The following is a 22,993-nucleotide window of genomic DNA, read 5'->3' as shown; positions in this document are numbered from 1 at the left end:
ACACCATTCAAAATTTGTAGTAAATGTCAGCAAAGGATCGGAAAAGGTTCATGCAAAATCTTTTTTAATTGTCATACATTGAATGCATCTGCTAACGCTGTTACTGTAGATAAACTTGTTCTCTTTTCTCGTCTTGAACAACTACTTAAAGAAAGTCAGTCTTTACGAAAAAAGTGTTAAATCGTCATAAGGATACACAAAGCAAGTTTCTTTCAAAACAATGAGATTTCTCCAATTATGGGTGGCTGATACATCTTGAAATATAGTTTTTTGAGAATTAATTTATGAGTACGTCGATAAATCCTGTATAATCTTTCTATATAGTCACTGTCGATGACGATGATCAAGATGATAGTATTCATGATAACGATGTTAATAGTGATGATGATAGTGATGATGACGTGATGATCAGTTAAAAATGTACTTTCTGCATTTAGATACGACCCTGTACCTCTGCTTCTGTAGACGCGTGAACAGTGGGTAAAAAAAAGTTTGGTGAAAGGGATTTTTAGGTGGAGACTCGAATGCAAGAGCGGATTTTCACCATCATTAACATATTCCCATAAGGATAGAAAAAATATATATGAATGGTCTAAATAACAGACAAAATCCTCCGTTTCCTGGCAGCAACTGAGTTAGATGTTCAACTCTGATTTGCAGCTAAGGAATATTACAATGACCTGTTACATTACAGAAGACAAGCAAGGAATTCCCCTTCTGAGTCTTTGATTTGAGTATCTTTGATTACTTTGATCGTAAGTGCTGATCGTGACTAGCATAATTACATTCAATCGAAATCATTCTTCGCTCTCTGAAACGAAAAATGGAAATTTAGTTCAAGCAAAACTGGTTTACAAAAGAGGCACTGTACCAATCCCAACACTTGTGCTCATAGTAACAATGTTGAGAAATTGGTGGTTTAATTCGGAGAACCTTTCGCTCATATGTTTAAGGACTTTGTTAATGGGGCTCATATTGAGGTGGTCCTAAGCTAAAAGTATATCCAGGAAAAACACAAGTTTACAGAAGAATTGATATACTTATTTTTCTCATTTAGCACCAGTTCGATTATTTTGAGGCTGATGGTAAAAACTTCCAGCTTTTAAGTGGATTGGTAGCTCGCGAGTTGATCTGCGTCTAATAAAGTTCATAATTTCATCTTCTGAAGAAATTTTTGACTCACTGCTCCTGTTACATTCAATGTTGTCTTGTAAAGTGGTTGTTGCAGGGGAAGACTCTTCGATCCGATATAGTATTGATGAAGTTCCTTCACATGAAATTTCACGATTATTTCTAAGAGACAATTGGCTGATCACATAGAGCAATTTTACATCTAGTCGTTCATCTTCCCTTGCGAGATCACCGGCCAACACACCGATCCTTTCAAACAACTGTACTAATGAAGAATCCAAATCGAGCTCAGTTGAAGAAACTTTTTCGGGTGTTTCGGGCGTTCTTTTTAAAGATTTTGGATTAATCGATTCCCCCAACTCCAACTTGGTTGCCGAATGCTGTGATGGGGATTTTGTAATGGGTGTCTGATTTGCCGAGTTTTCGTTAGATTTTGAGCCGCCGTCCTCGGACGTTTGTTTAAGAGGGAAATCGAAGTTGTCCAGGGAATTGGTTGAAGCTATGTCATCCTCTCTCACTAAGTCATTATGACCCGCATCTTTCCCTCGCTGGTTAATTCTTAACATCTCACACACTCTCTCGAGTATAAAATCAGTCATCTCAAATTCTTTGGATTGTTTATCAGTTTTGCTTTTGACGTCTTCGAAAGAATTGTTCAAAATTGCCACGAAAAAGTTCATAAAAATGAAAGACATCAGGGCAAGAAAGGAAATACCGTATAAAGGACCCAAAAAGCGATGAACTCCTGTTAACTCATGAAATCTCATTTGGCCGCCAAGGCACACGATGACTTCTGAAAACAATGCATTGTAGACTGATGAGTAACCATGAATGTGGTTGCCGAACGCCAGCTTCCCCATCTGAGCGTATGAGACGAAAATAATGATAAAAATCACAGAATAGGACAACAATAAACTCTTAGAAACGCGAAAAGAGGACATCATTATGGAGACCTGCTGATTAAAGCGAATTACGTGTAGAAGTTTCAAGGTTGTGAAGAAAGCTGCAATGGCTAAAGCAGTGGTTTCTGAGTGGCTCCAGGTAACAGCTTCTCCAAAACTTACGGTGGCGAATGGGTTTTCCTTCACAATAGCAGCGAGTTTAAGTATCAGCTTGGACTTTAATATGTAGAATACCACGACCAGTACCGACAAAAATATTCGTAGAATTTCCACCCAGTTCCACACATCTCTTAAATAGGTCCACGTGGCTCGATATAGCTTGTACATCTCGATAATGAAAAATACGAATGCCATCATGATAAATAAGAACTGACAAATCAGGTAAAACTCGTAAAAGCCTGTTTCAGTACTTGTCAGCAGAAGAGTGTCTATCTTTGGAAAAGGATAGCCATACCCTGTCGGCAATATTTCAAAATGGTACGCTGAAATGATAAGGTAGCCCGTGTTAGGGTTATAGATAGTGAACTCAAGTAGGACGACGCGGGTCTGCCGGTCGATCCAACCGTATTCTATCAAGTCGGAGATGACTGCCTGAGCTGTACTGCTATTGTAGCCTAGATCTGCAACATAGCCACCTCCGTCATAGAAATTGAAGTAACCCCAGCTCGGTGAGCTGCGGAGTTCCTCGTTTGGCACATATTGCCATGGCAGTGGGCATAGCTCGGAAAAATTTGCCCATTCTACAGAACCACTGAAGGGCCTCCAGCCTGGAAGGTTTGCAGGAGTTTTATCCTCTTCATCGAAATCATAGAGGTCGTAGCAGCCCCTGTTTATGATGCCTCGCACTATCCTTGGAACAATGCAAGAATCTGACGAAAAAAAACATGTAAACTAATGTCTAAAAATATTCTTCACAACCTTAATTGCTTTGTGTACTATTCTTTCTTGTTGCTGGGGCGAAGATTTCATTGTCATAATCAGAGGAATCTACCCTTCCTTTATTCTTTTATTTCTTTTCGTATCCAATGTTTTCCTTTATTCCCACTCTTTCTTTTCTTCTCTATCGTTAATTTTAGGTTCTAACATTTGCTATATATGCACTAAAAACAGGACAGTATTGTGAAGTTTATTATAGATAATCACCACAATTTTCTTGCTCCTAGTTTCACCGCCGACGAGGATTTTCACCAATTTTACATTTATAAGATTGAACATACCTAAATAATGTTATACTTACCTTTCTGTATCCTTAGTTGTCGCAAGCGAGGCATTCCTAAGAGAAGAGACATCTTGTTGCCAATGTACTCTTGCTTTTTGATTTTGTCGTTGTTGTACCAGTTGCTGCTGTAGACACCGTCCACAAACTGAGCATCAAGCCATTCCCAGAAATACCGTGGATCGTGAGCCTAGGCAAGAAAAAACGTTATGAAATGTGCAATGACAACGAATCAAAAGGGACACATACCGGGGTCTCTTAAAGGAGGAAGAGTAACATGCTGCGTCATTATAACGCGATAAATTTAAAATTGAATGTGAGTGGTTACAAGTGTTTAAGAGCAGCTAAGTAACAGCCACCTCCGAAATAAACTTCGACTTTCGTATAGGGGATTTTCAGTAGTTAAATCTTGCTTTAAAATGAAATATTACAGTATTATATCGAGTATAGTTATATTTAAATGTGCTTGGTGGAACTCTCGGAGTAATGACAAAAATCCAACAACGTCTCATATCATCTACACTAAGCAAACCCAGGCCCTGGCCGAGGAATACGATTGATCTCATCACTGCCTCATTTCCGTCTCCCTATGACTCTCAAATAGGGACGCTTAAATTTAACAGAATCAGTCAGTTACCCTAAGATTTAGAGCTACTCACCAAAGAAAAGTCTAGAAGGGTATCTTTTAGATCCGTAGTCATGAGATATCCATGATAACTTCTGCTTCCGTAACACACAATTATAAACAAAAAGAGAAACAGAAGATATCCCAGAAGCTCTCTCAAAAAGGAAAACATCTTTGCCTCCTTTGTCCTGTACTCTCTTGCAAGTATAAGGTCACCCTCTTTTGGCATCTCTACTTCAACACTCTGATTTTCGCTGACAGATTTTATTTCTGATTGCAGTTTCCCTTCACTATTGTGGCTGACAGTTTCAGTTTCATTATTATTGCGAAACAAAGAAGCAGTTAACACCATAATAATCAATATCTTCATAGGCTGGAGGACAAATAGGTCTTGGGCGAAAGATACAAACATCGAGGAAAGCCACTGGTTCGAAATATCCTTTCCCCACTGCAAACTAAAGAGGAACGTAAAGACGGCACACACAGAAACAGTAACAAGGACCAAAAACCAAGCAACGTGGATAAAGAAGTGAGGGAGCATAAATTTCTTCTTGGCATCAGCCTGACTTTGGGGTTTTTTATTAGAATATAACCTCTTTTCATTTAGCGTGACATCAACGTCGTGAATATCCCCTGAACTGGTAGTTGACGACTTGCCACATAAGGGAGCAGGACTGCTTTTCGGTTTTTCTACGTCGACTTTATTCGGAGTTTTCCCGCCACTCCTCTTGAAAAATGTCATAATCATCAAGTTTACTGGAGTTATTATCAGGGCGCTTTCAATTCCCACCATTATTTGTCTCCAGCTGAATTTTAACGGACCAATTTGTAAGGTAGGATCTGGCTCTTTGTCCGTCCGGTAGAATAGGGCATTTGCTAACATCGCAGAAAACAATATACAAAGGCAGCATGTTGCCCTTTGGACACGTGAGAATTGACTCCTCGGTGGCTTAGTAACAACCGAAAGCCAAACGTGTCCATCGGAAAAACCTCTGGAGCCTTGCGATCTCAAAGAATAACTAAACTTCTGCATCTCCTGCGAACCTACAGGGGTTAGAATTCTGTTTATTTTACCGTCCCCTTTCTCAACCGCAAACCAATCGTTGCAAAAAAATGTCAATTTTCTACCCGTCTGGAGATCCATGACAATCGCATGGCTAAGAAACCATGAAGGATCTTTTCCAGAATTATCGTGCCATATGTGAATGTATTCAATTTCACCCAGTGACATCGGCAGGTGAATCCTGAATGTATCCTCGTTTCCACGCGCCAGTAACGTCCTTGAGTCTATCGTGTTCTTGTGCAACATTAGAGGTTCACTTTGCGCCTCGTTTCCATGAATGGTGATAACGATACGAGCATCAGTCCCAGAATTCTTCCATACTCCCGTGGCCAATGTCAATTGGTAATTAAATTCGTTTGCGTCGTGAGAAGAAGGTAGATGGAAAACAGGACCACTCTGAGAATAAAAAAAATGCGGTGACCTGCTTAGATCAGTTTGATTTACCAATATATTCAACTCATATCATTACCGTGTGGCAGAAAGTGACGCAGCTTTGCAGGATTTGCATTTGAAGGTTATAAAATCTAGTAAAAAAGTAAACAAGAAACAATGAAGCAGTAAAGGAACACGATTTGTTCAGGATAAAGGGACGAAACCAAATTGCAAATGAGATGGTTCTTTAATGGGGCAAAAATTCCGTAGGGACTGTCAAATCTGTTACAAAATAATGAAGCTGCAATGTTGCATCGCCTAGTTGTTTCAATTTTTCTACTTTTTGACCTTGTGCTGATTTTTTTTTGGAACTAACTTCCCATACTGCTTAGCATCTGTCTGTGATAGACCTCCCCTAAGATCATGCTTAAAAGTATGTGTAGAAAAGCATTACTGTTATCATCATTTCTGATGCGACCACTTGTGCATCGAACCTTCGAGACCATGTTCTTCTCCAATTTTGGGTAATAATGATAATAAATTGACTGATTTTTTCCCACAAAATGAAAAATCCTTCTTTGTTCATATTTACATCAATGTATTAGTCATTCTTACTTTCACTTGATTGGTGGTTGCTACGCTTTTAATTTTATTACTTTTCTTAATTTGACAGCTGAATGTATTTCATTCCTTTAAAGTCTGTCCTTAATTTAATAAAAAATATAAGTTCTACCTTTTCCATACCTTGGCCCTATCTTTTCTATCATATTTCCTTGCAAATACTACCACTAAAAAGTACAATAGCAGTACTGCAATTATTGTGACAAGGACGGCAACATTTCCAGTCTCATGGAGGCGCGTGAGTTCATAGAAGACTACATCAAAATCTAGCTTGTTCGGCATCATTAGGACACCTCCACCAAATGACGTCAGATGATTACACAAACAATGTAAGGATGACACCTCTGACCCTGGGCCTACCTGCAAAAGATCAAACGGTCAAAGGATAAGAGGGTGAAATTATTTTCATATCGAAAAGATAGGAATAACTCGAACTCCTTAAAACCGAAATCCCGTCGTAATATAGTAATGTGAGGCAAGGAACAGTTGAAAAAAGATAATTTTTTGCACTAGTTTTTTCAGAGATTGCATTTTTGAAGAGGATTTAATATCAGCATTTTGTTTTTCAGTGATTACAAACTTAAACTTTGCTTAAGCAAATCAGTCACTATGGTAAATAAACTGTGACGTCACATGGAACACAGGACGATCTACACTAACCTTCCTTTCAGAAATTACTGTTACTGTGGAATTTCAAGATGGCATATTTTTTATACCCAAAAATTGTCTTTTCCCATTATTTTAACCCACCCTATGAAATATGTCATAAGTATCTTTCAACATCTCTCCTCCTCCCATTCAATTTTTGAGACAACTCATGTTTGGTCAGTTAAGAGGTGCAAAAAAGTGAGGGTGATGCTTGTTGGGTTTAAGCAATATTAGACAAACCTACTTTGCAACCTCTTGATAACCAACGTTCTTCTTTACTGTCCCAAAACAGACAGTTTTCTTTCACCAGACTCAATGAATAATTCACGTCTGTCTTTGGGTCGTAAACTGGCTTTACAGTGATGTTCTCAGGTCTTGGTGCTTCCTTAACCTCCACACATGATCTCTTTTGGCGGCCCCCTCCGGAACATGACCGTTTCTTACGTCGACTCTGAAGTTCTCCTTCACCATTTTCGTACAGTATGCCAATATAGTATTTTCCTGGTTTGTTCACCTTGTCAGGTAACAATAGGACGTCGTACGCATCATTTCTGCAATGGCTGTAAGAATCTTGGGAGGACTTCAAGCACGAAGGATGCGGAATTTGCCTCGATACATCATGCTCTGTGACAGTTGGTCGCTGGCCATATCGCACGAATACTTTAAAGATGACTTTGCCTTCACTTGGTGTTATCTGAAAGAATAGTGATTTGATGAGCAACCATTTTATCCTCAGGCAGTTTTCAATTGAGCATCAAAGGTGTCCCAGGGTTGCACTGCTTTTAATCACTTCATTATGGACTGGTGTAAAATAATGATACCGCCCCTTTAACTGGTCACTTGCAAAACTAGAGCTAGTCCCCTTATCTTGGTCACCCGCTTTTTTCTGCGCCTCTGGCCGTTGGCTTAACATTAAGTCTCTTTTTAGTCCTTTTTGCTATTCTCTTTTCTTCGGATTTTCGCTATGATCACTATGGTTCGGGTTCATGAAACTTATCGAATAAGTTTTACAGCGGGTAAATCCAAATTAAACAACACCTATCCAATTTTCGCCTCCACTTGCTGCCCTCTGAAAGATATTTCTCATAAGCTGAACACATTCTCCCTTTAAAGGAAGGTGTCCTCGTATTCTCTCCTCCATAATCAGTTTCTTGTTAATTTTAAGTCATAATACTTACTCTAAATCTTACAGCGCCACCGTCCGCATGCTGCAAGCTCACTACATGGTACTGCATCTTTCCTTCACTACTGGGTTTAGTAAAATACAAGCCACTTCCTTCGGGCTGAAAATTGCCCTCACGTGGAATCTTCATCTCGATATATTCGTCACTATCTTTCACTGATAAAGTCTGACCCTCGTGGTTTTTGATGGTCAAGCTGAGGACGTTAGAATCAACACGGGATGCACTGTCGTCCCACGTAAAAGGATTGAATGTACTCAGAGTCATCTGATAGAAAAATAAGAAAATTAACTTTGTGTTTTATAGTAGAATTTTGCGTCGATGCCGTCACAGAAGTGATGCATAGAACCCTTGATACATATATTGTAAAAGCAACGGCCAAAAAGTAGCCAGTCAGTTAAAGTTTCGCAAAGAAATCCTTTAAGAACTGGGTAAGAGAAATGCATGTTTTGGAAAGACTGATGAAAGTTTTTGTGTGATAGTTTCTTTAATAAGAGGGGAGAGGTATCCGAAATATGTCTGACGAATCATTTGTTTTTCCTACGAAACTAAGAAGTAAACCATACATAACAACAAATTTAAAATCATTCAAATCTCCTGGGAAAGCTCACTTTGCTTACCACACTGTCTATGTACTCAGCATCTTTCGCTCTCTCGTCGGTTATGGCGTTAATGGAGAATTTGAACTCTCCTGCATAAGGATCGTCTGTAAAATTTGTCGCTGTTCCCAGTGATCTAGGACTAAGTCTGTTGAGCACCATGCTCAAGGACTGTGTTTGCACGCGGTTGGGTTCCTGGTCCACTAACATTTTTGATAGGAGAGCAACGCTTACATCATCGATAAGCTTCGCTGTGTCTTTCGAGACATTTTCGCTCTGTTAAAAACGAAAAAAAAAAAACACGGAACTGAGGGAGTATATATTTGTATTTGATTTTAGTGTCGGACCTCGCGTTGAAGAGACACATGCACCGCCAGAAAGAGAAAAATGGAGAGTGAAAGAGGAGATGAAAACGAAGGGTTCAATGAAAGAAGAAATGAACTGATGAATGAATAAGTGGATGGATAAATGGATGGAAACTGTCTAAATGAATGAACAAACTGATGAAAACACCAAGAAGAACTCGCAAAGAAACAGGGAAAGAGCCAACGAATTAATGAGGGCTTGGACACATTCAGAATAGAATACTCAGAAAACAATGAAGCAAGGTATTCACCTTGGACCGTATTTCCGATGTCTCTGCTGTTCTTTCGATCACACTTGCCTTCTGAGAAGCAGAGTTGAGAATGTTACCCAGACTCAGTACCAGGTTCTCCCCGCCTTGTTCAACTAGGACAGACTCTGAACCGTAATCTTCTTTGGTCTTGCTTCGTAACAATGACGTCATAGATCTTAAAGTTTGAAGAGCAAGATCCTAAAAGATAGATGGAAGATTGTTTTCAAGTCTCGCAGTCAATGAACGTCAAATGTTAGAAGAATATTCGGCTACCCCTTTTCTTTGAGGTAATCATGTAATTGAGACAATGAGACCTCTCGATGAAGAGAGTTCAGCATTTATCGGTGGAGCATCGCTCCGAATTCGATGTGTAAGCGCTGCACATACCTGTGTATCAAATGTCACCTCACTCGGTTCCAGTGTGGCTCGTGCGATCACTGACGTCACTTGAGTCAAGGATTGTAAATTATTCACTTGAATATTTGACACACTTCGCACAATGGAGTCTTTGATCTGAAATACCAATAAACCTATTAGCGTAACGTTGAATAACACCCTTACTAAGGATCATTTAACCCCTTTCCCTCCTCCCCCGTGCCACTTCAGCACCTTTTAAAGGGAAAAATTGGTAACAAAATATGGTGTTGTAGGCAAAACGAGGTCAAGACATTTTTCTTTCCTTCTTTGGTTGAAAAAATGGAAAGGAAAAAAAAGGGAGAGGAGAAAAATGTTTTTTTAACATGCAGTTGTAAAATTTGATTCAATTATGTATACTGCTATATTTTTTGTAGTAATTCCAAATTTTTTAATTCAATCTATTCTGAGCGAGAAGTTGACTTTAGATGACTTGCAGTCGAGCTTGTGAAACGTCAGGTAGTACAACCCATGGCTGTCTTTCTAAGGGTCACCCTGACCTAGACGTTACGAATGCATAGTCACAGATAGCTTGTGAGGATGATAAGTACAAATACCTCTATCTTGTCTTCGGTGGACGTAGAATTTGATTCCTCGACTGTTCCTAACACAGCATTTGCTAGTTGTGTAGCACCTACAACATTCCCTGACTTGACCAAAATGTTAAACTGGCTATTGTTTCCAACTGCAAGTCCACTGAGACTGTCATTAGCAGGCGGCGGCTCGACCTAAAAACACGGAAAGGTAACATAGGTTTCCCATAAACTAACAACTAACTTTCCCCTTTATCAAGTATCACACTGGGGCGAAGTTACGGGCGAGGGGTCCTGGGATGCCCATGACCCCGGCCCCCCTTCCTCCTTGGTCAAGCTTTTTTAAAGGCAAACAACCTACAATATTCAGTTTGCGAAAACTGTTGAGTACCCTCTTTTTGACACAGTGTGGCCCCCTTTCACGTCATTGTGACATGACACGATAGAGCAGCGTTAAGTGACTCGCAAGGGGTTTTGCTGATAGGCAAAAAGAAATTAACAGACAAACAGGCAAGCAATAAAAACAAAAATTAACAAAAAATCAACCAAAATCACAGAATGTTTGCAAATTGCAAAACTTACAAATTGCACCCAGTTTGGAAATTACATAGTTTACTTGTTTATATTTCAGGGAAATATCCTAATTATGTTCTATTACCTGCCCTTCCTTAAGAGTTCGAGTTGCTAGTAATTCGAATTTTCAAAAGTTTTCAAGTTTTTCCGTGGAAAATTTACATCTTACTCTGATCATCGTATCCTTTGAACTCAAATAATGGTAAACATTTTTCTATACTATTTGGAATTTCAGACAGAGCTAGCAAGTATTAAAAAAATCACCTTTAGGTGGAGAACATAGTTGCTGGAAGCCGACAGACTGTCTGTTATCAAAATTTCAAAATCAATGATAAATCCAGCATTTCTCTTTCCTGAGGGAAGCACTGTTGACACGTGATCAGTAGACCCGTATTGCACGACGGTATACAAGCCATGGTCCGTTTTGTAATGAAACTGATACGTCAGAGGTTGATGTGGATCCTTAAAAATATAAGAAATGTATAATCTTTGTAGAATGTTTGAAACCGGCGGTCAATGATGATATGAACTAATCGACTGATTACTTTTATTAATTCATGTCTGAACTTAGAATAAAAAGCCTGAAAGTGTGAAGGAGGAAACTGCAGGAAGAAAAACGTACCAACACTGAAAGATCAGATTTGGTTAGAAACTCCTGGCTTTCATGTGAAGTCGCATGTCAAAGGATTGCTAAATAGGTTGGCAAGGTTTGCTCTTTGTGTTTTTGGTCGTCGTACAAGAGAATTCTGTCAGGAACAAGCAATTTTATTTGTTACCTGCCTGTCAGGAACAGGAGATTTTATTTCTCACCTGCCAACCAGTGCATAAAATTGAAAATGCCGTCTTCAATGCCTGTCCACTCTTCGGAGTCACAGTGCAATTTCCGGGAATTGGCGGAGCGTTCACTCTGAACTGATAAGCTGCATTTCCAGCTGGTCCGTGGTCTTGCGAGACCCAGACTTTCAATCGATAAATCCACTCACTGTTAATGAGTGGAGGCAGTTGATTTGCTTTGATGATAATACCAGGAAGATCCATATCCGTCTCTGTCATGTTACGGGTCAGGATATTTCCTGGGAGCTCATGTCCAATGGAATTCACAATGACAAGCTGCCAGCTGTAGGTTGCTGTCTGACACGCTAATCCCTCGCACGTAGTTACAATGCTGATTCTTGTAGAGGCGCTTGCCATCTTCTCACAGTTAATTAGGCATCTATGATATAATAGAGATGAAGTTGCGAAAGGAAGTGGTATCGCAGTTGTTGTTGTTTTTATTGTTGCTTATCTAAATCTATACAACACACGATACTTACGCCATTCTCAACCAATAATTTGCACAAACTCATTGCACGCATGCATTGCTAGTATACGTTGTACGCTAACTTTTGAGCAGTCAGGCTTTTAAAATATTTCTGAAGGTAACCGCTTAGAGTAAATTAAAATGACAGTTCAGAGGAAGTAGCCATGAAAATTCATGTTGGGAAGAGGCAATTTGTTCACTAAAAATGCAAATGGTTTATTTATATAAATTCCTGTGAAATCGATTTACTAACAGTTATTCTCAGAATTACGGTTCAAAAATTTGACAATAAGTTAGATGAATGATTTTTCATCATCAAACGACACCAATTCATTAAAAAATTCGTTTCGACTGGCCAAAATATTTCAAAATAGAATTAAGTTATTAATTCTTATAGGTACTTACCGGATAGTCACTTGTGGTGGATTACCGCTGACAATCTTAATTTCTTGAATGAAGTCGTCTATTCTGTTATCCTTTGTAACGATGAGCTTGACGTCATACATCTCACCAACAGTCATCTGACTTGTGTCCAATTTCACTATTGAACCATTGGAGCTTAGTTTTCCAACACCGGTTCCAAAACATCCACCACTACCAGGACCCAGAGAGTTGTTAATCACTGGTAGCGAGTGCAACGAACCATTGGGAAAGTACTCTTGACGTTTCTTGCACAGCCACGTGAAATGCATCGATGCATGGTTACCAGGCTCTACGTCTGGATCTCTAGAGGCTGATCCGTCCAATGAAATGGGATTTCCCTTTCCTCTTGTGACTTTGTTCCCTCCTGCAATGTCGGCTATAAGTTGAGACTTACTAATTGTAAAAAATCCTAAAGCACTGCTAATCACAGAAGGTTGGTTTGAGTAAGTTGCTCTAACATCCACGTAGTACTGCCCGTAATCAAGCATCCGTTTCTGCAAGGTCCACTCTGTAATTCTTGAATCCAAGAGAACTGTCTCCTGTATCTGGACCTTTCCTGAAGCTCTTACCTCAAATTTAAATAGATACCACGCAAATTGTAGTGCTTGTGAAGAGTTACACTCCGCCCTTCCGACATAAGCCTGGATAATAAAATCTTTGGAACGCGAGATGGAAACAGCAGATTCTCTCGCTCTTCTCTCTGGTAAATTAGTTATTTTGACTTCTGGAGGACTGCAAGATTTATCTGTGAAATAATAAGGTATGCTAAAGAGTTTTTAAATATTTAACGTGTGGTTAAAAGGTTACGAGCAGTTTATATTGTAACAGCAACAGACACTTCACAACAACATCTCCGGGTGAAAGGGGGTGCTCCTTTACATAATATATGTGAAATCAGCTGCCCAATAAGGTCTAATCCTTGCGTCGTCTTTTGACTGAAAACGGGTTCAGTGCACAAATTTTGGCCATAATGGCTACTACTACAAATCATGTTTGGTTCTCAAATGAACGAGAAGAGATCGTTGAATTAACGGTTAAACTTCGCCAAATTTGACTTAGCATTGGTCTCCAACATAGAAGGGGTTTCAGAGGCCGGCTCTGAACGCAGATATGGAAAACAGCATGCTTTGGTTGAAAACAAGATCCTGATTGAGAAGTCCGGGGATCGAATTTCTTTTAGAGATTCTTCAGAATCCCTGCACAAAGGAACCACTCGAGCACGTCAGTAACGCATAACTGTATTAGCATTGACCTAGACTAACACTGATATCCTCGTTGACACATCACTGCATTAAAGGAATTAGTGACGTACCTTCCACACCCCAGTAAAGCGCAGTCAAAGTTATCTTCCCCATTTTACCGGTCTTGTTTAACTTGTTTAATTCCTCTTGAACCTTTGGTGTGTCGTGTTCATTTTCAAGGTTTAAAACAGCGGTTACTTCTACGCTTCCGGGTCTGTTAGATCAAGAAAACAGAATGGAATACACAAACAGATAGAAATTGACCGATCAAAACTGACGTTTCTTAAAGCTTTCGACTAACAACGATATGGCAAATTGATCAATCAGTTTCTTCGAGCCAGTTCCAAGGCATTCAACCGTGATGATGACTTGTGCTTAAATTTTCGAAACATAAATGAATGCCATCCATCATCAACAGTCTTTTTAAAATTTTTGACCATGAAAGTGACTAAATATTGACTTCTCCTTACAACATAACCCTGAATCAAATAGTAAGGTTACGAGATTAAGGGAAAGATTACCAAATGAAGATGCTCTCAGTTGTTTTTTAAACAAATTCTCCGTGTCAGCGTCTTATGCAATTTATTCAGAGAACAGTGGAAAATGTGCCTACTGATATTAGGGCTTTGAGACTACAAATACTTTTAACGAAAAAAGTGAACACCTAACATAATAATTATGTCACATATTCGAAACACTCCACTCTGAAAAACTTCTGGTCTCAATGTAAATACATGCAAGAAAGACAGTTGCTCTTACTTCATAGAGAGAATCTTGACGGTTGTGACACCATGTGACCCAAGACGTGATAAAATCTGTATATACATCACAGTAGAAATGAACATAAGTAAAATCGTGATTTTGTAGTGCGCACACCGCGTACTTTTTCAGGGCGTTTTCCATTTATCATAAGAACTGACACAACATGTTCTGATAGCCCAAGGGACTGCACAAAAATGCGTACGCATATTTCAGACGATACGACAGGAAAACAATCGAAACCACGCTACTTCCGTTACCGAAGCAGGGAGGTTTCGATTGCTTCTACGGTGTAAAATCAGGGGGATTAGTGTTTCGATTCTTATATATATATATGCAGGAGCCACTTCCTGTTCAAGATCAGCTAGATCTGATAAATGAAGTAATTCAAGTGGCAATAAATTAAAATATTTTTTCGATATGAAGTTTAATAACGGAAGAATGCAATCTTCCTGATATTGCTATTTCTTTACGTTAGAGCGACTTTTCAGTCATTTTGATCTTCCGTTGAGCAATCCGCTTGGATTTTTTACCTAAGTCAAAGTGTATTGAATTACTCAAAATAAAACAAAATGCAGAATAAATTGCCCACCCAAAACTAGCGTTAGTTGAGATTGTCTTCTACTCTTCTAGAAACCAATCTTGCCTTACCTCACTTGTTACGTTTGCCTCTAAACGTTTATAGGTTGCAGAGGAGTCGTTAAAAAGGTCGAAGTCAAAATTGAAGCTTGTCAGCAAAAAGACAAATCGCAAAGTTGTCACTAAAGGAAAATAGATATTTAAGCACTAATGCATTTTTGCTCATTTAGTAAATCATTAACCGAATTATTACTTCTAAAAGAACCAGAAAGCTTGGAGAAGGGAAAAAAGTCGTGAGGAAGCTAGGTGGATCACTCCTAACAGAAGTTAGGTTTCGCGGTATCGAAGGCATGAATTCGAAGTAATTGAGAGTTTTTCTTCCCTGGGCGAGCGCTCCCCCCTTCCCTGCATTAACTAGGTTGCTTTAAAGTCTGTTGGAACAACAGCTTAGTATTCGATATGTTTTTCTTCCTCTCTGTTCTAGCAACTTCTTACCTTTTCGTAACAGTGGCAATGTAATTACTGTTGATTGTTGAGTTGAATAAAATTGACTTGAAGTTGCTGTTGTTTGGACAGTGAAGCTGGTTGAATTTCTCTCCTGTAAAGATGAATGAACGCTAAGTTTTGTCGTTTTAAATTTGTGCTCGGAAGAATTAATTTCAGGCAGAAAAGTAGAAGGTTTCGGAGTAGACTCGTCGTCAAGTGCGGACGTCGGTGTAAGCTTTTGCTGAAGGGTGGAGTTTACAACAAGTACAGGTGTTGCAAAAAGCCTAGAAGAGTTCTTGTTTGGCAGTCTTAGTATCGTCGAGTTATCTTGGCGTATAATTGATGAATTTTGCTCCACAGTGTGTTTATGAGCCAATGTTGTTCGTAATGAATTTGATTGTACAGAAGCTGATACCGTCATCAACTGTTCTGCTGAATATTTTTGGGAAACAAGATTTGTTGGTTGCAATGCTGTTGTAAATTTTTGTTCTACGGTTAAATTTGCCAGAGGAAGGGCTGATGGCGGCATTTCAGTGAGAATGGAACTGTTTTGAGGAATAAAAATTGTCAGTTGCACAAAGGAGTTCGCTTGAGATTCGGCGGATGTTGGCTTCAGGCTAAAAGGACTGTCTTGAGAAAGCAATTTCACAGCTGATTTTGTTTGATTAACAGGTGATGATGGTTGTTCAGCAGAATTGCCTTGGAGAATCAACGACGAAAGTTTAATCGAAAGATTCTGCTGAGCTGCAGAAGTTGAAATCTGCTCAGTATTGCCACTGTAAGGTATTAGAGTTGCATTTTGTACCTTTGAGCCAACGTCAAATAAATCAGTTGTTGGTTTTCCACTATATATCAGCGATGTAGGTTGCTGCTTATAAGTTATATTTCCCTGGTGCGTAATGGATAGTAGCTGCTCAGTGTAGTTATCTTTTGTAATCAAAGATGCTAACTTTATAGTAGAATACGGCCTAGTTGAAGTTGTTGCTAACTGTTCAGCAGAATCATTTTGAAACATTGAAGGCAGTGATAGTAGTTTTGGAGTTGAGTTTACGTAAGGTTCGTATGTTTTTGTCTGTTCCAAAATGCTGTTTTGAGGTTTCCTTGAAGAAAATTGGGCAAAGGAAGTAGTGTGAGATGAAACAGTTGTTGGCTGTCCATTGGAACCATTTTGAGCCAGAAATGTGAAATTTGGTTTTTGTATAGGTAAAGTTAGCTTTTCCACTGATAATAATGATCTAAGAGAAGAACTGTTTGAAGAAACCATAGTCTGAGCCTTGGCAGGGGCACCTTCGAAGGATTTAACAGTCACTGATTGCTCATGGTATTTACTCTGAGCGAGAGAAGTGTAATTGTGTAGTTCCTGTGCTGAAGTCACCCGATCAACCACCGATGATGGCTGAGTAGATTGTTGAATTGAATAAAATTGACTCGAAGTTGCTGTTGTTTGGACAGTGAAGCTGGTTGAATTTCTCTCCTGTAAAGATGAATGAACGCTAAGTTTTGTCGTTTTAAATTTTTGTTTGGAAGAACTGATTTCAGGCAGTAAAGTAGAAGGTTTCGGAGTAGACTCGTCGTCAAGTGTAGACGTCGGTGTAAGCTTTTGCTGAAGGGTGGAGTTTACAACAAGTACAGGTGTTGCAAAAAGCCTAGAAGAGTTCTTGTTTGGCGGTCTTAGTATCGTCGAGTTATCTTGGTGTATAATTGATGAATTTTGCTCCACAGTGTGTTTATGAGCCAATGTTGTTCGCAATGAATCTGATTGTACAGAAGCTGATACCGTCATCAACTGTTCTCCAGAATATTTTTGGGAAACAAGATTTGTTGGTTGCAATACTGTTGTAAATTTTTGTTCTACGGTTAAATTTGCCAGAGGAAGGGCTGATGGCGGTATTTCAGTGAGAATGGAACTGTTTTGAGGAATAAAAATTGTCAGTTGCACAAAGGAGTTCGCTTGAGATTCGGCGGATGTTGGCTTCAGGCTAAAAGGACTGTCTTGAGAAAGCAATTTCACAGCTGATTTTGTTTGATTAACAGGTGATGATGGTCGTTCAGAAGAATTGCCTTGGAGAATCAACGACGAAAGTTTAATCGAAAGATTCTGCTGAGCTGCAGAAGTTGAAATCTGCTCAGTATTGCCACTGTAAGGTATTAGAGTTGCATTTTGTACCTTTGAGCCAACGTCAAATAGATCAGTTGTTGGTTTTCCACTATATATCAGCGATGTAAGTTGCTGCTTAGAAGTTATATTTCCCTGGTGCGTAATGGATAGTAGCTGCTCAGTGTAGTTATCTTTTTTAATCAAAGATGCCAACTTTATAGTAGGATACGGCCAAGTTGAAGTTGTTGCTAACTGTCCAGCAGAATCACTTTGAAACATTGAAGGCAGTGATAGTAGTTTTGGAGTTGAGTTTACGTAAGGTTCGTATGTTTTTGTCTGTTCCAAAATGCTGTTTTGAGGTTTCCTTGAAGAAAATTGGGCAAAGGAAGTAGTGTGAGATGAAACAGTTGTTGGCTGTCCATTGGAACCATTTTGAACCAGAAATGTGAACTTTGGTTTTTGTATAGGTAAAGTTAGCTTTTCCACTGATAATAATGATCGAAGAGAAGAACTGTTTGAAGAAACCATAGTCTGAACCTTGGCAGGGGCAGTTTCGTAGGAATTCACTGATTGCTCATGGTATTTACTCTGAGTGAGAGAAGCGTTATTGTGTAGTTCCTGTGCTGAAGTCACCTGATCCACTACCGATGATGGCTGAGCAGTTGAATTGTTTTGAAGTTTCAAAGATGGAATATTTGCAGAGGAACCTTTGATTGTAGTAACGGTTATTGGCTGACTGTACTGAGTACTATTTTGAACCAGAGAAGTGCTATTTTTTTGTACCAGAGTTGAATGTAGTTGCACCACTGGTGATAATGTGCGACTAGGGTAACTGTTTTTAGATATCGAGGACTGAAGCTCAGTGTTATTGTGTAGTTTCTGTGCTGAAGTCACCTGATCTGCTACCGATGATGGCTGAGTAGTTGAATTGTTTTGAAGTGTCAGAGATGGAATATTTGCAGAGGAACTTTTGAGTGGAGTAACGGTTATTGGCTGACTGTACTGAGTACTATTTTGAACCAGAGAAGTGCTATTTTTTTGTACCAGAGTTGAATGTAGTTGCACCACTGGTGATAATATGCGACTAGGGTAACTGTTTTTAGATATCGAGGACTGAAGCTCAGTGTTATTGTGTAGTTTCTGTGCTGAAGTCACCTGATCTGCTACCGATGATGGCTGAGTAGTTGAATTGTTTTGAAGTGTCAAAGATGGAATATTTGCAGAGGAACTTTTGAGTGGAGTAACGGTTATTGGCTGACCGTACTGGGTACTATTTTGAACCAAAGAAGTGCTATTTTTTTGTACCAGAGTTGAATGTAGTTGCACCACTGGTGATAATATGCGACTAGGGTAACTGTTTTTAGATATCGAGGACTGAAGCTCAGTGTTATTGTGTAGTTTCTGTGCTGAAGTCACCTGATCTGCTACCGATGATGGCTGAGTAGTTGAATTGTTTTGAAGTGTCAAAGATGGAATATTTGCAGAGGAACTTTTGAGTGGAGTAACGGTTATTGGTTGACCGTACTGGGTACTATTTTGAACCAAAGAAGTGCTATTTTTTTGTACCAGAGTTGAATGTAGCTGCACCACTGGTGATAATATGCGACTAGGGTAACTGTTTTGAGATAACGAGGACTGAAGCTCTGACGGGGAACCTCTGAAGGATGTAAGGGTTATCGGTTGTCCAAAGGACGTATTTTGAGCTAGAGAAATGGTGTTTTGATGTCTCAAAGATGCTACTGATTGGTCCAATGATGATGTTTTCTGACCAATGGAAGTATTTTGAGGTAGCAAAGACGGGATTTGGTTAAAGAAACCTTGATGAGGTGTACTAGTTGTTGGCCATGGCTGCCCATAGGATGTGGTATTTTGTTGCTTCTGAGTTAAATTTACCTGGTCTACTGATGATAATGGCTCACCAGCAATCAATGACGCATTCTGTGGAGAGGGATTCAGCTGAGACTCAACTGTCTTTGACTGTTCTGTAGAAAAGTTTTGAGGATGTAAAGGTAATGATTGTACTACATTCGTCATTCCATATTGTGGAGTTGAAAGCGTGCTAGGTACAGCCGTTCCTTGCACTCCAGCAGTGCTTGAAGGCGTAGGTATCTGCTCTTCATGGGAGCTATTTTCTGGCGCCGTTGTTGATGTATGCCCAGAAGAACTCGTTTGAGAAATCAAAGATGCACGCTGCTCTTTTGAACTCTTGTGAGACTGTAAACTAGCTTGCTGTTGATTTCCGGTGGAACTGTTTTCAGAAGCAACTTTAAACGTTTCTAGAGATGCAATATGATTGTGTGTAGCCAGAGTTGTGCTACTTGTATCGAGCACAAGTGTTGCTGGTTGATATCGCCATTGCTGGTCTACCTGTGAAGCTACATCTGGAGATCGAGCCGTAACTGATTCCTTAGTAGATGCGTCCAATGCCTTTGATACAGTTGAGTCGGATTGCAGAGCTGTAAAAACTTGATGTGCAGTTGTTGTTGGATGCTCAGTGTAAGTTACTTGACGTTCTAAACTTGTCGTTGCTTGCACAATCAGCCATGTTGAAATCAGTTGAAGTCTTGTAAACAAGAGCATCGTCATCAGAACGATGAGAACTTAAAGTATGTAAATTAGGCACGCTAGGACCGAAAAAAAAATAAGTTGCTAGACATTAGTAGTGACCATTCTGCAACGAAAAAAAAAGCACTCAGAAGTTAGATTTCTAAGGAGGTTTCGGCTTTCAGTACAAAACCGTGCGTGACTAAAATATAAAAGCGCTTGATAAAGAATATGTGTGAATTAAATTGACAACGTAAAACTTAATCAAGGGATCGACAAGGAACAAATGTGCGAAATTAAAAGAAAACAGTATCGTTTCGGCAACAGCTCGGAGTTATTGTTTTCTTTTCGTGGACAAATCGTTGGCAATAATTCTAAAGTTGTGTATACATTTTTTTTGGCCAGCTGTCCTTAGCGCAATATTTGCAATGGTTCTTAAGGATGTCTCTGGCTGTCAAGCAACCTAACCGCTCGGGGCCACACAGAACTTTTATTAAGTCTTGTAAGGTAACTGCTAGCGACCTACAGCGCGTTACCGCATTCGAAATCCATTGTCGTCATTTCCTGACTTGACTAAACACATACCCCGGAAATATTTTCAACTTATTACCCAAAAATGTTCTCAAAAGGCGTAAGAATGTCAAGATAGATTAAGATTTCACCATGTTTCGTTGGGTAAACGATTGTGGAAAATATATGTGCACCTTTCGATTCCGAACCCAGGGCAAGCCGTCTTCTGAACATGGATGTGAAAGGCTTCTCGCAATTAAATTATGTTTTTACGGGATACGTCCTACGGTTTTTGTTTAGTCTTCGGCAATGTTAATTAATCTTTTCTTCTTACCGAAGTAATGACCAACAAAACAAAAGGAACCTGAAATTCAATCAATGCTTACAGCTTTGACCACTCCAAGAAGTTCAAAGAACTATTTTGAACTGTTAGTCACCTTTAATATCTTATTTGAACTGTGAATCATAAAAGCTGTTCGAGTTGCTGTACCACTAACTAAATACATGCGTAGTTATATTTAAAGTTGAGATAAGGCATGGTTGTAGGCAGGACACGGCCAAATTATCCATTCTCAAAGGGCAATCGACTGGAAATTTTAATCAATTATTCAAAATTAACTGTTTGTGAACCTGGATTAGCCATGAATATTTTAAACGAAATGTAGCATGACCGTCCTAAAACATGGTCATCCCGATTTATATCCCATGGTCATCCCGATTTATTTTCCTCTTGATATGCGTTTTTCTACTAAAAGAAAGATATACACTGTTCTTGAGTGGTTTTTGAAGTGGCCGTTAATGATCGAGAATTAGAATAAATTTCGTTCCGTCGCGAAGCAGTGTAATTTCTCGTAACTTTCTTCAAGTTGTTCGCTTTTTCTTTAAGCAGTTCCACTTGCGTATGACCGAAGCCATCCCAGATAAACAGTTGAAACATAAAGAGCTCATCATGAGTAAAAAGAAAACACGACGAATTAATGCTTTAAACTGGCTAGAACATTCTCGATAATTTAATCAACGCAAAATTTCTCACTACAGTAACAGCAGAACACACCCGGAACATTCTATCTTTGCAAGAAAAGAGACATATTTCGCACGGTGCCGTTTCGTTCTATCTTGCCAGAATAATATGGGCGAAATGTTCACAATTCTTGTAAGATAGATTGCATTTTTTTGCACGGCATGTGTCATATCAACTTCGATATCCTAACGACCCTTACGCTAACGGCAAAAATGGAACATATTTCCGTCAGATACCAGCCTTCGTAACTTACCTTTGCTGTTTCGAACGTTGGCCCCTCGTCAGAGCAATGAAGAAGGGCTAACGCTCGAAACGTCATCTTTCAAACTTCCTTTGGTGGCCAATTTACTAAATTACCCTATAATATTCTCCCACCGACGCAGCACCACAGTTTCTTTAGAAACTTACCCCATTTCTGAAAGCATTTACTCGGAATAATAATATTTTCCAACTGGAGTAAAACATAAGTTACCCGAGGCAAAATTTATTTTCGCCGTTATTTTTGACGTCAAAACGACGTGCTTGAACCTTCTCCACTAAAGTAAAGTCTTGACTTCACAGAAGTTGTGTTTTATGAAAATCAAAAATTCTACCTAACCCAGCCCCATTGTAGATGAATCTAGAAGAATCATGATTATAAGTTATTTGCTCAATACCTTGAACATTGAGTGATCTTTCGCGACTTTTGAGCACACTTTGTTATCCATTAAAATCTGTAATTATGCATGATGGCCAAGTTTGCGCCTGGTCGAGTTCGTAAACAAAACACCTATTTTGGTCATCAAGAAAAGATGTTCCTGTTAGATCTTTATCGCATGGAATGATGACAATTGATGTCTGAAGCCCTCAGGCAACCAGCAAATACTCTGTAAGAAAGTGTTCAGTAGAGAGTCATCACTAACTACATTTAGAATAAAAAATAGTGCCGCTTTTGCTAACAGCCGACCAGGGGAGTAAAATTTACTCTAATGCTGTATAAACTTAAATATAATTATTGGAAAGGGAACGGTTCTTGAGATCGCCCATGTCTAATCTTTTTGCACGTTAAAGAATTCATTTAAAAACAAGATATTTTTTAATTTAAAAATGTGGCCGAATGGATGTCGCTGACTCGAAGCATATGAACGTGAACTACATCTCCGTGACGCCAGTAAACGTTATCACTTACACAGTAGTCTATTTATTCGATGACGCACCGCAGCCATCATTTAAGGGTATCGCTTGAAGTTTGATAAGTGTCACTTTTCAGAAAATGATAACAAGGAAAAGTCAACAGTAAACAGAAAGAACTTTCAAAACGCTTTACCCCGGCGTCTGTTTTAGTGGGAGAAATTGGCTTACTCTCTGCAAATATTCCGAAATTTTACCTTCTCCTCTCTGATTCGAGTAAAAAACTGCGTTGTTATTGAGAGGAAAACATTCTTATCGATATTAACCTATCCCGACAACCCCCGCGCCTATAGGTGGAATTCCACCCATCATTTCCAGTTGTCTCGTCGAATATTGCGTTACTCCCGATTCCTTCCAAATTTGGTGTG

General features: G+C 39.3%; 1 protein-coding gene across 1 annotated transcript; it reads right to left on the bottom strand.

Annotated features, from left to right (window-relative positions):
- Positions 1 to 47: 47 nt before the first annotated feature.
- Positions 48 to 22,222, bottom strand: LOC149034160 (uncharacterized). The gene is made up of 18 exons (XM_089193115.1): positions 22,112 to 22,222; positions 15,292 to 20,004; positions 14,869 to 14,978; positions 14,218 to 14,273; positions 13,530 to 13,672; positions 12,200 to 12,962; positions 11,305 to 11,707; positions 10,759 to 10,956; positions 9,946 to 10,116; positions 9,362 to 9,487; positions 8,975 to 9,172; positions 8,380 to 8,634; positions 7,757 to 8,026; positions 6,823 to 7,272; positions 6,054 to 6,290; positions 3,909 to 5,333; positions 3,271 to 3,439; positions 48 to 2,902 (listed from the first exon to the last, which is right to left on the bottom strand). The coding sequence occupies exons 2-18, from the start codon at positions 19,964 to 19,966 to the stop codon at positions 1,050 to 1,052; spliced, it is 11,502 nt and encodes a 3,833-aa protein (XP_089049241.1). The 5' UTR covers positions 19,967 to 20,004; positions 22,112 to 22,222; the 3' UTR covers positions 48 to 1,049.
- Positions 22,223 to 22,993: the final 771 nt, after the last annotated feature.

The sequence above is a fragment of the Pocillopora damicornis genome, chromosome 14, assembly GCF_964200805.1.
Source record: "Pocillopora damicornis chromosome 14, jaPocDami1.2, whole genome shotgun sequence".
Taxonomy (NCBI): domain Eukaryota; kingdom Metazoa; phylum Cnidaria; class Anthozoa; order Scleractinia; family Pocilloporidae; genus Pocillopora; species Pocillopora damicornis.
The sequence above is the reverse complement of the archived record's forward strand: the minus strand, read 5'-3'. Positions and strand labels throughout refer to the sequence as shown.